We start from the raw sequence: 17,636 nt of genomic DNA on the forward strand, positions 1-17,636 counted from the left end.
TAAAAGTAAATCTATTGCACATTAAACCTGGCTTCTGAAACATGGCCATTCAATGTTGTGCAATGCTGATGTATATTAATAAACCCATCACCCTTAAACAGTTCTAATATACATATCATTTCTATATAATACAATTCCCCCATACAATCAGAGCAGCATTTTAAAAATCTGTCCATTATCCATGTCTACTTACAAATGCTTAGTAGACCAGCTGTAGCTCACGAAAGCTCATGCTCAAATAAATTGGTTAGTCTCTAAGGTGCCACAAGTCCTCCTTTTCTTTTTACTGTATGTGATGTACTTATAATGAGCCAGGTACTGAATCCTAAAGACTTCAAGGCTCCTATAGTTTTTAGAGCTACTGCCAAGGTACATCTGTAAGGAGTACGGTGTGGCACAATAAACAACCCTTCTGTTTAGAAAAAAAGAGTATCCATGTTATGAATTGTTTGCACTTTTGCAACAGTGGAAATGACCATTCCATTGTTACAAAGGCAATGATGAAGAAGTGTTCTGAGACCATCATAAAACCGAATTCCACTGTTACAAAAGGTATCTTAGGCCTTTTCTATACCTGGGATTAGCTCAAATACAACAATCTGTGGCCAGTAACTAGAATAGCTGCAATGGTGCTAAAGCCCCATTGACAAGGAGGAACGTTTACAGAGATTTGTTTGATTGCCATTGGGGGCTTCTAAAGTTTAGGTCTCTTAGCTGTAACATGGGTTTCTCTGCAATCCCACCGAGCAGAGTACTCAAAAAGGTATACTGGTTTACTCCCTTTATTTTCTTTGCAAATCAGAGTCTGGTCACAGCCCTGCATGCGCTGTCAAGGGCATATCAGCAGGACAGCTGAGCTGTGAGGGATGGAGTTTACACACTAGTTTAATATTTATCTTGTCATAAACAGCTGGAAAAATACTAATATTCAAGTGCCTGAGTCAAATTTCCTGCCACTTTAATGCTACTGCCATAAATTGCAGATTTGTGCAACCGTAGCACAACATGGCTTAATTTTACTACAGCTCCCAGGCTCAGGCTTTAGTTAAGGACTATGCTGAGCATACTTGAGAGCTCTTCCTCCTGTGCACTCTGTGAGGTGGGGTCCTACAGAAAAAATAGTATGTGATCAGGTAATTAAAGACTAATCATAATGCATACACACAAAGAGGCTGAATTAAGGTTGCACAGCCAGCCTTAATTCTGCTATTTCCTAACTTTTGCGTGCTTGACTGAAACTTTAACATTCTTCTAAAATTTGTGTGTATGGAAGTTTCCATGTTTTTTTTTTTAAAAAAAAGCAAAAATTCCATCACTTGGAACCATATTAATGCCCACTTCATTCATTAGCAGGGTTAGAACCTTTACTTCACCAAACAAACCTCTTCCACTTGAGCTGACCGAGTAACAGATAACAGGAGTGGGTTGTCATCTTCTGTGTGGGCCTGTCAGTAGAGGGAGATAAGGGATACATTTTTGCCAGTGGATTTCACAGCTATTGGCTGAGAACAGAGGAATGTTGAAATTCAGGAATCCTGGGTTCTGTTCCAGGTTCTGAGAGGAGTACACTCAAATGGTTGAAAATGCATCTGCTTTTGTTCTCCTCCGTTCCCTGCCACTCCAACCTCTCCCCTTCTGCCCCAGCCTCTTCATCCCGTGTTTGTCCCCTTCTCCTCCCCCCTGCCTCCCCTTGCAGTTCCACATTCCATGTCCCAGTCTTCCCCTTGCCACTGCCCCAGGCCTGGTTCCTCAGCCCTCTGCATTCCAGTAGAAATGCTCATCCTGCCATCCTTGCTGCCTGGGTTCCAGCAGTGGGAGCACTGAGACCACAGAGGACTACATTTCCCTGAGTCCATTGTTCTTATGTCACAGAGGCCCCTGGCTGACCTGGAGGAGAAATAGCAGGGAAAATCCTCTGTAGTCTTGGACTGGAGCACGTACAGAATAGATGGAATCTTTGGAGAATTTAATTGCTAAATTCTAACAAGAATCCACTGAGTATGTGCAAACTGAGATTTTTCAAAGGCTTGTAACTTGGCCAGATTTGAGCAGCTCGTCACCGGGATGGGAAAAGGCACACCCATGAAAGAAAGGTGACATGCTTGCCCAATTCAAACCCCTGATCCCAAGCATGGAGCTTCTCAACAAAATGTCTGTAAGAATTTTTTTTAACATGGGCAAAACAACATATTTTTCCCTAACCTCATTCTGAGAAACCATTTCTGCTAAAACTTAAAGTAGACATCTGATCAATAAAAAATCAGCTTAAATGCAAGTTTGGTGAAATCATAAGCAACTGAAAACAGATTGCTAATGGAAAATGTCAGGCAACCCTAATTATACAAGCTACTAACTGTACTGGCTATAATATATATAACGAGATATACTGTATGTATATATGTGTGTGTATATGTGATTGTTATGACTTTACTTTCTCTGTAGTGCACCTTTCTATATCTAAGGAGAATACCTGTCTGCAGGGCAGCTGCAATTACATGAGGCAGAATGTTACAGAAAGACTCATACTGGGCTCTCATCAAAACATTAATTATGTTCTCCCTTGTTTTGTTTCCCTTAATCTATTTTTTTTTTTAAAAAGAAGTCATTCAGACTGGAATTAAACTATCCGCTCGATGTATGGAAAATGTAACACTTGAAAATTCATTTTTTACTGCTCAGTCTATAGTAGGTACATTTTTATGTACTGTAAATAGTGTTAGTAGACTCTTGCACACACAAAGACCTAAAAGATATACACTATCTATGTGTCTCTGAAGTGGTAGAAAAATGTAGGATAATTGTAGGTTATCATTTGAGAAATATTATGTGGTCATGTCACTAAAACCTGTATTATAGAGCTGAAGTTGTTCATGAAACCTTAACATTGGCATTCCTGACTTCGAAGAGCTTAATAGTGCAACTTATCACTTCCTTTGCACATGTTGTGTAATGGTTATTCAGTCACAAGCTGGTGAAGATAGTTTTTGTACTGGGGTTTTCTTTTTAAAACACTACCACCCCAAAATGTCTGTCTGCTTGGTAAGGAATGTATGTGGGTTATAAAACTATTCAGTTAAAAATGTAATTAAAAATAGACTTTTTAGGTCAGTTAATGTCATAAATATTTGTACATCCATCAACTGGCACCAATGCCAGCATTTCAACAAGTGCTCATTTGAGTTTTCGAGTATGTGGCTTTGCTCATGTCAATGAGTGTACATGCACCTTTTCTTTGCGTGGTTTAGGAGGTTCATCTCACATTTTGTCCTAATTGTAGCCTATAGTGATGGTACTTGTTTATGTTATATAGAAATGTGTTGAAATGTAAGTAGGACCAAAAATCTATGTCCTACACAAATGCTTGACAATAGTCAAGTGAGGCCTGGTAAAACTGAGTTTATCAGCAGGAGCAAAAATTGGAGATAAATTAGGACATAATCCCAAGTCATGTTGTAAACATGTTTTGGTTGTAACTGGTTTTTACAAGTGTTTTAGATAAAATGTTAATATATTGATAGTTATTGATGTGGCATTTACACAAATGTTAACTAAGATTATACTTAATGTTAAATGGCCAATGAGAAAGTAGAAAATATTTAATTGTGGTAAAAAGGTAGATTTAATGGTAATTAATAGAAGTTATTATAGTTGATTATAAAAAGGATAGTATGCTGATTTTAGATAGGCGCACCCATCCACCATCGAGGTATTGTTAGAGAAAGGATTATATATTCGTTCTCCTCATTCAGGGATGGATCAATACATCATTTCATCTGAGTATGTGCATATAAATGCAGTGTATGGTTATACTGAATGCCTGTTCGCTTAACTAACTAATTTATATTAAATAAAATCCTTAATTTTATCATTCATTGGGTCATTTACAGTCCTCCATTGAATTAAATGATCTGTAACCAGCTTGGAGGCTTGAATCGTAAAGAATTCGGTTTGGTTTTAGTCCTTATTTTTAAAATACTAATTGGGGCACATCAATCAAAGGTTACATAAATTAACTTAATGATCACGATGGACTATGTTTATTAGTAGATTACTAGAAATTAGTTTAAATTCTGACCTTCACAGTGCATCTGAAATCAACTATCTTGACCGCTCTTTATTGTGCTGAAGTTGATGGATGCCTGGCTTGCTTTTCACTGTGAGATAAAGAATGCTTTGACTCTTCACCAGATATGTTTGAGGACTGCCTTTTTGTTTCTGATTCCCGTATCAGAGATATTGTTAGTTGTCCGTAAACCATCAGTTACAGTATCTGAGGATTTGCTACTTGTTCTCGAATTCCAGATGTCAGAAAGGGTAATTTATGATCAGAGGAGATGTAAACTAGATTCCTTCTTTTCCTCAGAACTCTCACAAGAAACAAACTTTTTTTTAAAAAAGGGACGGCAGAGGAAGGAAGAGATGGTTCTTTTCATCCCATCTTAACACCAGAGTGAATTTTTCGGTAGAGAACCATTATTTACATATTCTTTACGTAAGCAAACTCTTAGTAAATGACACCTACTAAATCATGCCCAGGCTATTCCAGACTTGGAAAAATTGTTAGGAGCTGTTACACCAGTATGATCACCCATCTGGAAGGAAAAGAAGTCAGGAGTAGCCTGTGTAAGATTTAGTAGATGTAGTAACCTGTACTTCATTAACACTTACTGGTACAAAAACTCTGATGCTCTGAATACATTTTATACCTCAGTGAACTTCCCGCATTAAAAGAATTGTATAAACCATCCCAATTGGTGATGGAGTTACTGGTTACATCCACTATGACAGACTTTACAGGAAGCAGTATCTTTCCTTCATTTCTTTTCAAGGGATACGATCACTTTCTACAAAGCATTTTGAGGGCCTGCTAATTCTAGGCTACCACTTGATTGTTTTTTTGGAAGGGTGAGGGGGGTAATCTCTTTGTTTGCTTTCATATAATAATTAATGACTTTCTCTGATTATAGAAAAGGGGAAATTTCTGGGTGTCAAGGCTGAATCCCCGGTCTGTCACTCTGAGTGCAGGAAGTGGGGGCCCGTAAGGATTTTAAAAATTAATACTTGCCACTCCAGGCTTGTATTAAACTCCCAAGGTTACAGCTTCTCTCTGACCTTGGCTTGGTAAACGCTGCCACCACCCAAATGCAAAAAAACCCCTTTGAACCCAGGAAGAAGCACTTGGGAATTCCTCCCTGTGGGTACTCTCATGCCCTTCCCCGCCCCCCCGGGAAGAGCTGAGAAAGAAACAAAGGAAATTAGCTGTGGCTACCAGCTAATCAAACAACATATACACAAACCTCTTAGGACACCAAAAATCCAATCCTGTTCTTAAAAAACATAAATATTATTAAAAACAAAAAGAAAATACATCTGGAACTTAGGCTTTTGCTAGATTTTAAAAGAGCAATTCCAAAAATCAAGCACCCAAAATAGCTTTCTTGAGGGTTCAGCTTAAAGGTTGCAAGCAAACAAAAGCATCTGGGGTTAGCACAGAGGAGATCCACAATCCTTAAAAAATAAACAGAAATAAATCTGATCACGTCTAGCTAAACATTCTGATCTACTTACACCTTTGGGTTGTTAAAAGTTTTTGGTCAAGTGCCCACTCCTTTTCTTTTGCCTGTGGGCTTCTTAACCCTTTACCGGTAAAGCAAGCAGAGAACAGACCAAGAGGGATTTCACAGCTAAACGGCTGTCTGGGTGTCCATCAAAGGGAGCTACTCCCCCCCCACACACACGTATCACACTGGTGGGGGGTGGGGGGGTTGTTTTTTGTTTTTTTTTATTACTTGGACTAGAATCGTTGCTGGAATGTTGAGTTTAGTTTACTGACAGTAAACCATAGACACCAATCGGATAAGTTTAATCTGCAGGAGGTTATTCAAAAGCTTGTGAATTGAATGCATCTACGGTGGCTGGAGTGGATTGCAGTAGGGCTATTTTGAGCTGTGGAGCAGCTTGTAGGCAGTTGTTCAAGGCCCTGGGGTTGCTCAGCCTTTAACTAAAGTTAGGAACCACGCCAGCCCCAGCAAGTAGTCCAGAATTAGGGACATGCAAAGTTAAAGCTGCTTAAAGCTCCCTTTGCCCCATCTGCCTGGCCGGCGACTCGTGTGACGGGTCTAAAAAGTTATTCAAAAAAATTATTCCAAAAAAGGCACAACACAGAATCTACACTCAGACTCAGAATCCCAGGTTCTTATTTAAATATACTGAAATCAATGGAGTTACTCCATATTTACCCTGGGTAACTAAGAGCAGAATCTGGCCGGAAACCAATAATATCTGTCAAATGTTCATTCACAAACTGTATGAGCAAAGTCTAAATAGGACTGGTAGAGCCACTGAATAAATACCTCCCTATTATTAGGAGAAATCTACTTCCCCATTTCTTTGCATCTCGATATGATCCTGTTTTATTCTTGACAAAACTGATCTTGTGGGGAGACAAAATCCATTTAGTGCTGTTGTGGTGACTGTATAATACTGCTGTGCTGATGGCAGTGAAGGAGAGTCTGCATCTTCTGGCAACCTTTTCATAGAATTCTCCGAGCAATCCAGGTCTATTTTCAAAGAGAGCAATGCTATGATAAGTTCCTAAGGGTTAACTTAAATTCCAGAGATGAAAGCCCAGGGTTTTACACGCCTAACATCTTTCATCCCTCTCCCCCTCTGGCCTTGCTAGCTGTAACATTTCCTTTTATAAAAATCCAATCTCTGGACACTTTGTCTGAGTGATGCCGTACATGACTTGCATTGGTATATTCACAATTTCAAACAAAGTTTCACCTAGTCAATGTTCTTTCACTTCCCATTTTCCCGCAGCTTGTATATTTCAATTGATTATATTGATATACAAATAATGTAAGACTCTACTGCTCACGAACGGCTAATTGTGACCTTGCTAACTTTATTGTAACCCAGACAGCAGAGGTTTCCAGTGATCGTGGTAGTTATATTATTATTATTATAATTAGAAAGTTTCCTATAGCATTAGAAATGGACCCTATGCAATGTCCTCCACACCATTTGAAAACCACATCGTAGCTGTGAAGAGGGCATGAGGGCAGTGTGTATGTGTGTGCAGGGTGACTACACATTTGTGCGTACAGCAGAAGCAGTCTCGAGCCATCCCTGGCATGGAAGGTTCACAAGGGGACAGGATAGGGCAGACCAGGCAACGGATAACTAGCCCCAACACCTCATGCGATTGGGGTGAAGGGACTGTAGCTTGATATTGCATCTATGGCTAGAAAAATAGCCAGTGGACCCTGATACATGAGTGGGGGAAGATCTTCATCCTTCACTGTGTCATCTGCACAGAGACCAATTACTCTGGCTTTTTGGGCATGGACTGGATATCACCCTCAACACTGGTACCTATCGATGGTGTACAACATATAATGTACAACCCATCCTCAGAGCGTAATAGGCCAAGATAGACAGGACAAAGAATACACAAAGCAACTGTTCCAGGAAGGAAGGAGTTGGAGAAATTACTGGTGAGGAGAACAGGATAAAAAGAATACAGTGAACAGGACTTTAAGAAAGTGTATTTATCATGGAATGCCTATAGTATTGTGTGGATCATATGGAGTATCTTAAATATATCTTACAGGATGGCCTACATGTTTGAGAAGGACTCTTCCAGCTTCATCTATAATGATTATAATATTTTTTTCTATTCTTTTCTGTTGCTCTTATACAGACCTTTCTCTTTGAATATGTTTAGTAGTTCAGGTTCCATAGAATCATAGAAGATTAGGATTGGAAGAGACCTCAGGAGGTCTTCTAGTCCAACCCCCTGCTTAAAGCAGGACCAACACCAACTAAATCATCCCAGCCAGGGCTTTGTCAAGCCAGACCTTAAAAACCTCTAAGGATGGAGATTCCACCATCACCCTAGGTAACCCATTCCAGTGCTTCACCACCCTCTTAGTGAAACAGTGTTTCCTAATATCCAACCGAGACCTCCCCCACTGCAACTTGAGACCATTTCTCCTTGTTCTGTCATCTGCCACCACTGAGAACAGCTGAGCTCCATCCTCTTTGGAACCCCCTTCAGGTAATTGAAGGCTGCTATCAAATCCCCCCTCACTCTTCTCTTCTGCAGACTAAACAAGCCCAGTTCCCTCAGCCTCTCCTCATAAGTCATGTGCTCCAGTCCCCTGATCATTTTCATTGCCCTCCGCTGGACTCTCTCCAGTTTGTCCACATCCTTTCTGTAGTGGGGGGCCCAAAACTGTACTCAATACTCCAGATGTAGCCTCACCAGTGCCAAATAGAGGGGAATAATCACTTTCCTTGATCTGCTAGCAATGCTCCTACTAATGTATCCCAATATGCCGTTAGCCTTCTTGGCAACAAGGGCACACTGCTGACTCATATCTAGCTTTTCATCCACTGTAATCCCCAGGTCCTTTTCTGCAGAACTACTGCTTAGCCAGTTGGTCCCCAGCCTGTAGTGGTGCATGGGATTCTTCCTTCCTAAGTGCAGGACTCTGCACTTGTCCTTGTTGAACCACATCAGATTTCTTTTGGCCCAATCCTCCAATTTGTCTAGGTCACTCTGGACCCTATTCCTACCTTCCAACATATCTACCTCTCCCCCCAGGTTAGTGTCATCTGTGAACTTGTTGAGGGTGCAATCTATCCCATTATCCAGCTCATTAATAAAGATGTTGAACAAAACCCGGCCCTAGGACCGACCCCGGGGCACTCTGCTTGATACTGGCTGCCAACTAGACTGTTGATCACTACCCATTGAGCCTGACAACCTAGCCAGCTTTCTATCCACCTTATAGTCCATTCATCCAATCCATACTTTTTTAACTTGCTGGCAAGAATAATGTGGGAGACTGTATCAAAAGCCTTGCTAAAGTCAAGATATATCACGTCCACTGCTTTCCCCTTATCCATCATAGAAGGCAATCAAGTTGGTCAGGCATGACTTGCCTAGGGTGACCAGGTGTCCCGATTTTGTAGGGACAGTCCCAATATTTAGGGCTTTTTTTTATATAGATGCCTATTACCCCGCCACCCTCTGTCCTGATTTTTCACACTTGCTGTCTGGTCACCCTAGACTTGCCCTTGGTGAATCCATGTTGACTGTTCCTGATCACCTTCCTGTCCTCCAAGTGTATCAAAATGGTTTCCTTGAGAACCGACTCCATAATTTTTCAAGGGACTGAGGTGAGGCTGACCGGTCTGTAGTTCCCCAGGTTCTCCTTGTTCCCTTTTTTTTTTTTTTTTAAAAGATGGGCACTACATTTGCCTTTTTCCAATTGATATTAAGAAGCATTTGAATACTGCTGATGTAAGACTGCTGCACCTAAATGTTCCTTTATTATGTAGCATCAAGAAAATGTAGCTCATGTATAAAAAGAATCTTACTTTAAAAAGCAAGTATAAAATGTTTTAACTTCTGCACTGAGGTGGTGAGTGTAAACTAATGTACTGGAGAAAAATGAGCAATTTTGTTACTGCCTCAAGGTTGAATGTGGCCCAATCTGAGTAGAGAGGTTTTTCCACTGAACATACGGTCTGGAAAAACCTTTATTAAGATAGTCAGGACCCTGAAAACATTAAATACGTGTGTTTGTGCTATTTCCTTAAAATACAGGAAAATTATTTGCATCTCTACGGGCCTATTTCAGCTCTGATGTAAGTGGGTGCAATGCAGTGGAAATCAGATACGCTCCTATTTACACCAGGACTGAATTTGGCCCAGTATCTCATTAACAGATCTTTAGTCTCTAATGCTAATTGTTTTTAGCAATGTGTTGCCTCGTTCTTTTGGCACATTTAGATTACAATTCTTAGTGATAGTACAAAAGTGTGATCTATGAAATCTTTATGCAGATGATTTCTAATTTTACCTATCTACATAAATGTATTTCTGTATGTAACAAACTATCAGTTACAAGTTGTTTTTCTCCCAATCTAATTAGTGGCTGATAAGTATTCACTGCAATCAACTCACCCTATGAGTCCTTTGTCAACAGGGATGTCTACACTGCAGTTAAAAACCTGCGGCTGCTGGCTGGCCCGTGCCAGCTGGCTCCAGCTCACAAGGCTTAGGCTAACAGGCCATTTAATTACGGGGTAGGCTGGCTGCAGCCCAAACTCCTGGATCCTCCCAGCTTGCAGGGTCCCAGAGTAGGGCTGCAGGCTGAGCCCAAACATCTACACCACAATTAAACAGCCTCTTAGCCCAAGACCCATGAGCCTGAGTCAGCTGGCATGGGCCAGCCAAAGGTGTTTAATTGCAGTGTAGACGTACCCTTAGTGTGTGGTTGCTTTTCAAATGTAGACTGTATGATGTATGTAAGTGCATTTCTGTCTGTGTGCTGTACTAAAAGCTATGTACTTTAAGAGCTCCTCTTGCAGAGCCTAGGTGTTTACTAATCTTAAGTAGTTTGAAGACTGCAAACTGACTGTTGCATTAGATTTCTAAAGCTGGAAAGAAAACTCATTTAAGATGGCAGATTGCAAATGGGCACATCTTTGTTGAACTCTAGGGCCTCTTGTGTTTGTTTTTTTTATATACACACATTCTCCCCTGCCTCATTTTCTTTCTTTTGCAGATTCATAAGTGTTGGGGATTTTTAAGATTAGAAGGGAGCATTAGATCATCTTGTGTGACCTCCTGAATAACACAGGCCATAGAATTTCTCCAAATTACACCTGAACTGATTCCAATAACTTGTGTTCAGCAAAAACGTATCTTCAGAAAGGCAGTCTTGATTTGAAGGTGTCAAACAATGGAGAATCCACCTCTTCTCTTGGTAGTTTGTTCTAATGGTTAACTACCCTCACTGTTAAACATTGTGTCTAATTTCTCATTTGAACTTGTCTGGCTTCAACTGCCAGTCATTAGTTCTTGTTCTGCCTTTCTTTGCTAGATTAAAGAGCCTTTTAGTTCCTGGTATTTTTGTCCCCAAGAGGGTACTTATACAGTGTAATCAAGTCACAACTCAATCTCCTTTTTGATAACCCTAAATATATAGAAATCTGTAAGTTTCTCAGTGTAAGGCCTTTTTTTCCTTAGCCCTGAATCATTTTTGTGATTCTTCTTTGCAAAGGCTGATCCAAAGCTGGCCAAATCCAGCAGAAGCACTTTCACTGGCTTAAACGGGCTCTGGATCTTGAACTCAGAGTTCAAATCTGCCAACTCTTCATCCTTTGATTAGTGCTTCACCCCTGAAAGTGCTATAGTCCTATGGATTTCAACTGGACAACTTTGAATAAGGTGCTGCTCAATGGGAATCTGAATGGCAGAATAAGGTTGTTATTGCTTGATTCCCCTCTCAGTTAGGGTGGTGAAAACTGGAAGTAACTCCACTGAAGTCTGGAATAACATGATGCAAATGAGATATGAGTCAGACCCACAGAGTATAGTTAAAAAAAATCAATATCCATAGCTATAAGAGTGTGCACAAAATTGACTTGAGTTGGCTCTTACAGTGGAAAATTATTTTCCCCTTAGGTTGAAAAATGATCAGCATGTACTATAGGCTGAGGTCCCATCAAAGGTCACATTTTCAGCTTGACAGGTGGGAGGCTGCAGCTTACAAGCCCTAAAAGAGAAATGGCAGTGCAAGATCTAACTGATGCCATTGGGGGGTGGGGGGGGGGAGAAGGGCTGATTCTGAAGTCTGAAGCTTTCTGTAGTGCTTAAACTATGACCATGCTGCTTTTAATTTACCATTTTATTAATGTTAATTATTAACATCATGAATATTAACATGAAACCTCTGTTTCATTTTTAATAAAAAAGGAAGGTAAAACTAATGCAGGGGCATGGGGAAAAAAGCACTATTGAAAACTGCGGAGATAAGGGTCTGGAGCAGAAGAGGGGAGTTTCAGGAAACAATAATACAAACTGGATTTATCCAGTGTTGGTGCATGAAAGCATGTTTCTAATAGGGTTCAGTTTTGCTTTCCTTTTAAAGTGCTAATGATGGGAAAATCTAGTGCTTTAAAATGGAGGTTCTCAAACTGTGCTCCATGGGGACCAGGGATGGCCCACAGAGATTTTGATAATGGTCTGCAGAAAGCTGTGTGGTCACATGGCATGAGTCCTCTTGATTTCCAGCCATTCAGCAGTAAAAGGAACTAAAAAATAAATCGAACATGTTCCTAATATTACTTTTCTGTGTAAACCTTTGCTGTAATTGCCACATGTGTATTGGACAATGATGAATGGGGAGGAGTAGGTGGTCTGTACAATCCCACATGAGTGAAAAAAGAGTCTCTAAGGTAACATTTCTCTTAAGATGTGGTCCACACTATGAAAACTTGGGTGGGGGGAACAGCTCTAAAAGATTTGGCTTTTTTTTTTTATTACCAGTTAGCAGAAATGGGAGGGAGGAGGTTAATGACCTAGAAGAATGTTTTGTTAGCGGTCTAATATTTTTGAGCAAATGGCCAGAATGACTAATGCCAAATTACAGCAAGTGAAAAAATATTTAGTTCCGACTTCTGACCTTGGATCTGGGTACAGGGTTCCCAGAGCAGAATTTGACCCTTAGTCTTGTGACTCTTCGATTGTGTTTTGCAATCGAAGGGGATTAATGAATAACTACATATGCACTCACAGTGGGAGCAGGTGTACGTCTCCCACTTAATTAAATGGGGATCTAGTTTAAATTCACATCTGTTCCAGGGGTTTTCCCTCTCTTTTTTTGGATACTTACCTAAATCTATTTCCAGACGAAACTTCATAACCTCTTTTGGTTTAGAAATCTGGCTAGAATTCTCAAAAGAACAGGTTTTCTGTTGTGGTTTCCAGTACTTCCCAATGCTGGCTGGATTGGATATTCCAAGAAAGCTGTGAGGTTTTTTTGTAGTATTTAAATATTTCTCCTTCTGGCAGAAAATAGGGCTTTTTTTTTTTTTAAAGACTCTTTTAGAAACTCCAGAAAAGGTTTTGTTTTGAGTTTTGTTCAAAGGGTTGAATGAGTTCTAATACTATCCAAATTGTCTTGCCCATTCCTATTCTTTTCTACATATTCACTGTATACTTTTATATATGGATGTGTGTTTACTCTTTTTGCCAGTAGGTACGCTCTAATGTGATTCTTTACAATTAATAAAGAAATGGGAGATGTAATGCATAATTAGTGGCTGCCTACTGAGCAACATTAGATTAACAAGGAATTGAGGAACAATGTATCTGGCTGATGGCAGATAAAATCAAAGGTGTTGACAGATTCACTTTACCTGTCACAAATAGAAAAGACCTTGAAGGTTGTTTATTTGATATGGGTACCATAAATCTACCAGATACATACAATCAAGCAGTAGTGCTGGATTTCATTGCTTGAAAAATATGATATGCAGTGTAATAGAAGTCCATTATTACATGTCTTTGGTGCTTAAATATATTTAATTTTGTATAGCCAGGAAGTAGCTTGGCAAATATATATACACCAGATAATGTAGATTTATAGACTGTCTGCTAAAGGTATAAATTTATCCTTAATTTGCTTTGTGGGTCCTGCTTGGTCCTTCCTGAGAGCACTAAAATGGTTGTCTCACATTTTACAGCACATTTGAAAAGCAGTGTAATATGATTTGCACCTGAATTTATATTTCAGATGGGAATTCAAGTTATTACTATTTCCTCCTATTAAAAACATCAGGTCCTGAATATGTTCAACTAAAAAACAGGACTGGCTGATAGTCTTTACCCAAGACTTGTAAGGAATCAATATAGTTCCCATCAGTACAGTAAATTACTTACTGAACCACTTCCAGTAATCATGATGTACAATTTCTCATTAACCCCGTCCTTCGTTGCACAGAATTGTGTTATTGACTTAGAATGATGTTCTCTTGGAATCATCTATGGCTCTTAAGTCAAAGAGCAATTAATTCAAAATGTGATTAAAATAAGATACAGTACAGGTTTACAAGTGCCTTTTTGGAAAGCAGTCTCTTAGGTCAGCTCCTGGAAGAGGAATCACTGACTGCCTACTTCTGGAGAAGAGTCTTTGCCACTAATGTCGATTTTGAAAGATGAGTAGGTATCTTCTCCATTTGTGAGCTACCTGGCAAGGAGATAACTTCTATTAGGGAAAAAATAATAATACATTCCTGCTTTTGAATCCTGATTATAAAATATTTTTTTTTTAGTGATTCTGTAAAAGAAACATTATGACGTCCGATTCTGTGTCCAGTAACTTTGGATAAAATTGATCCAGTTTAAAAAATTTTTTTTTTCCACTGGTACTTTTGCCTCTACTGCTAATGCTGCCTCTACTGCTATCAACAGTAGAGGCAGCATTAGCGTTTGGGCTAGGCCTATGAAACAATTTCCTCCTTCTTTCCCCATAGGTGACCAATTCCTGTCCACTGTCATCATACCACTGAGTCCAGGCCAGGACCCAAGAACTGGGGAGAAGGATTAATAAAATGGTTCTTTTGATTGTGCCCCTAAGTTAACCGACTCACTTTACATAACAAGCATGTTGGCTTTTTTTAATTCTCCTTTCTCAGCTTCCTGCTGCAGAAGTGGATTCGGAGGCTTGTTCCTTACAATTTGTTTACCAGTCTTTACATCAGGTTGAAGGGCTGTTTTTAAGGCTATCTTGGCAAGGAAAACTAGGAACTTACCTTAAATGAAAGCTCATGCAGCCCAAAGGCTGCTCTATGATGTGAGCCACCTCCAAGTAATCCATGCTGGCACAAAAGGCTTGTTCTTACCTGCTGAGTTGGAAAGAGCTAACGCTAGCCCACACGGGCAGAGTGAAAGGCTATGATTGGATTCTTTAAGTAGAACCAGATTTGCAAACATGTTTTTGAAACTAATGAGGTAAGTCTGGGCACAGTTTGTGTAACATTTGCTCTGCACAAAAACTAGGGAAGCACATTACTATCAATTAAGCAGGAATATTCATCATATCATGTCAACAATCACTTTTCAAATTATGTGGTACAGTTTGTGAATTTAAACTAATTTGTCACCTGGATAATTTAGGCAGCTTAGTGTATCCTGTGCCACAGAGTTACTGAGCTGGAGACAGTAGATCGTTCACACATCTCAGTCAGTGGGAATTCTGCCTGTATTAGGACTGCAGAATTGTACAAGGAGTTGCAACAGAGTATGTCCAGACAGCCTACTTAGGTCTTTTCCTTCTTATGAGTTAGCTGCTGTGCCCCCTCAATCCGTGTACTGAATATTAGGTACGGATCTACATATGTACATTGTGTATTGAATGCAGGAGATAAAATAATCTTCCCTGCCCAGAGTTCAAATCATGTCACTCCCTTCCACCAGCTTCGTCTTACCTTATTCATAAAATCTGAGCTTTTCATAGTCTTTATGAAGGCCTTACACAAATGTGCCCTGCCATACATGTCTGCTCTCATTTCTTACCGCTTCCCTCTCAATTCTCTCCACTCAGCTGATAAATCATTCCTTATTTCTCTCTTTATTTCCTTTTCTAATTCACCTTCAGGCCTTCTTCCATGCTACCTTGTATATACACCTAGAATAATCTCCCTTTGCCAAATTTCAAACTTCATATACGTAAAAACCCAGAAAATTGGCAGGAGCAATAATATAAATAATAGACTAATAATACAAAGTAGCATCAAATACTTGCTTAGAAAAATAACTGTAAATTACCACCACAATAAAAAGAAGTTTTTAATAACATGCTGTCACCCAAAGTGGGAATTAGCTGCTCCTCCCCTGGTTGCAAAATCCAGCTTCACTCCTGGTTTCCTATCTTTGCCTCTTCCGGCTTGTGATGTTCCTTTGCTTCAGTGCTGTGACAACTGCACACCTTTGCACTCGCGAACAACAGCTCCTCATCTGGCTCATTCTCCTAAGTCATTTTAGGAAAAAAATGCTGTCACTAATCCATTATTGAAATAGAAAATAAAGTAAAAGGAGGGTGGTCTAAATTAATTCTACCCTCTGGTCTGTAGGTCTGCTCTTTGTGAAGGATGTAAGCTCTTAAGGCAGAGATCATTCCCTTTGTTTTGTTCCTAGTACCAGCCCAAGTACACTGTTGGCTGAGGTAGGAAACATACTCAAATGACAGGGTGGATTTGATTTAAATCAAATTGATTTTAAATCATGATTTAAATCACTAGTCAGGAAGACTCAATTTAATCATGCATTTCTACATAAAAGTGCATTCTTGTCAGTTGTTATAACCTTAATACAGTGGTTCCCAAACTTGTTCCGCCGCTTGTGCAGGGAAAGTCCCTGGCGGGCCGGGCCGGTTTGTTTACCTGCCGCATACGGAGGTTCGGCCGATCGCGGCTCCGGGCCGAGGGATGTACTGGCCGCCGCTTCCAGCAGCTCCCATTGGCCTGGAGCAGCGAACCGCGGCCACTGGGAGCCACGATTGGCCGAACCTGCGGACGCAGCACGTAAATAAACCGGTGCAGCCCGCCGGGGGCTTTCCCTGCACAAGCAGCGGAACAAGTTGGGGAACCGCTGCCTTAATACATATTCTTCGCAACTCAGAGTTCGATGTAGGTTTCATTTTTAGAAGGCACACACTATCCATTTTTAAAGTGATTTATTTTGAAAACTTTTCAGATTAGTTTTACAGCTAGATCAGAAAATAATGATTGTGTGGTTATTTCATTTACCAAAGGTAATTGAAGCAAATATTTATGAAGTCAGTGGGAGGTGAACTATCTCCAGTTCAACAGGTTAATCATTAATATTTGGAGGATTTTCTTGCCATGCTGTATTAGGAGGAGAACATCACCAATAAATTGTTTTATTTAACTAAAACAACAACGTTCTGTATTCTGGATTTTTTTCTTCAACAGCAAACATATAGTATTTTAACAAAACAAGCATATGAATTTTTGAATTTTGTTAAACATTCAAGTTTTTAAAAATCAGGTTTGTTTTTGTTAAAATTGTTTTTAACTAAAATAGTTAAATGAACTTTTTTTTAAAAAAAAAATTAAATTGACTATGTCAGCCAGGTCAACATGAAAAACTTAAAATATTGGCTTCTGCAGCTAACTCAGTCGTCTTCACCTTCATTTTCCTGTTTGTTCATAATCTGGAAAAGAAAAAGAAGCTTTCCTGCATTTTCAGGTCCCAAACGATTTCTCAATTTGGAATGAATTAGTCCACAGGAAGAAAATATTCTTTCTACACCGGCAGAAGAAGCTACTGCTGTTAAAAGTGAGATTATCACTTTAACACTCTCTGAATCCAAGTGCTTAAGTGACTTCCACCAGTTCACTGTTGTGACTTTCTTTAAAACATCATCAGCAAACATATATTTCTCGAACGGTTCACCCTTAGCTCTGAAGTTTATTATAGTTGGCATTATGGAGGATGATTGCTGGGTTGTCCATGTCATAGCCAACTCCTCTTCTTCATTAGTTAAGGTTTGACCCTGGTACTGAGTATTGAGAATATTTGCAAGAAAATGATCTGGAGAAAGTGCTTGTCCCATTCATTTTTTTTTTTAATGCTTGTAATTTAACTCTGTCATTGCATATTTCTCTTTTTAAGATCTTACTCAGTTCCAAATTTCAACAGCGTCAGCAATAAAACAGCTATTTCCCTGCATTTTGTTCAAGGCTACGGAAATAGGCTTCAGGGTACTCAGCATGTGTTCAGCATTTCTCTTAAGCCCAGTGTTGAGAAC

The 17,636-nt window shown here is 39.7% G+C and overlaps 1 protein-coding gene across 6 annotated transcripts in view; it reads left to right on the forward strand.

Annotated features, from left to right (window-relative positions):
* The window catches only part of SAMD12 (sterile alpha motif domain containing 12), a 228,781-nt gene that overhangs the window by 96,320 nt on the left and 114,825 nt on the right, over positions 1–17,636 (forward strand). For 2 of the 6 annotated variants that reach the window (XM_043539158.1, XM_043539157.1), the window contains exon 4: positions 2,443–3,865. The exons of the other annotated variants lie outside the window; for them this stretch is intronic. In XM_043539158.1, the coding sequence (XP_043395093.1) occupies positions 2,443–2,621 (179 nt within the window). In that variant the 3' untranslated portion in view covers positions 2,622–3,865. Of the gene's footprint in view, positions 1–2,442; positions 3,866–17,636 lie in introns of those variants that run through there. 6 annotated transcript variants of the gene reach the window in all.

This window comes from Chelonia mydas, chromosome 2 (assembly GCF_015237465.2).
Source record: "Chelonia mydas isolate rCheMyd1 chromosome 2, rCheMyd1.pri.v2, whole genome shotgun sequence".
In the NCBI taxonomy this organism is placed as follows: domain Eukaryota; kingdom Metazoa; phylum Chordata; order Testudines; family Cheloniidae; genus Chelonia; species Chelonia mydas.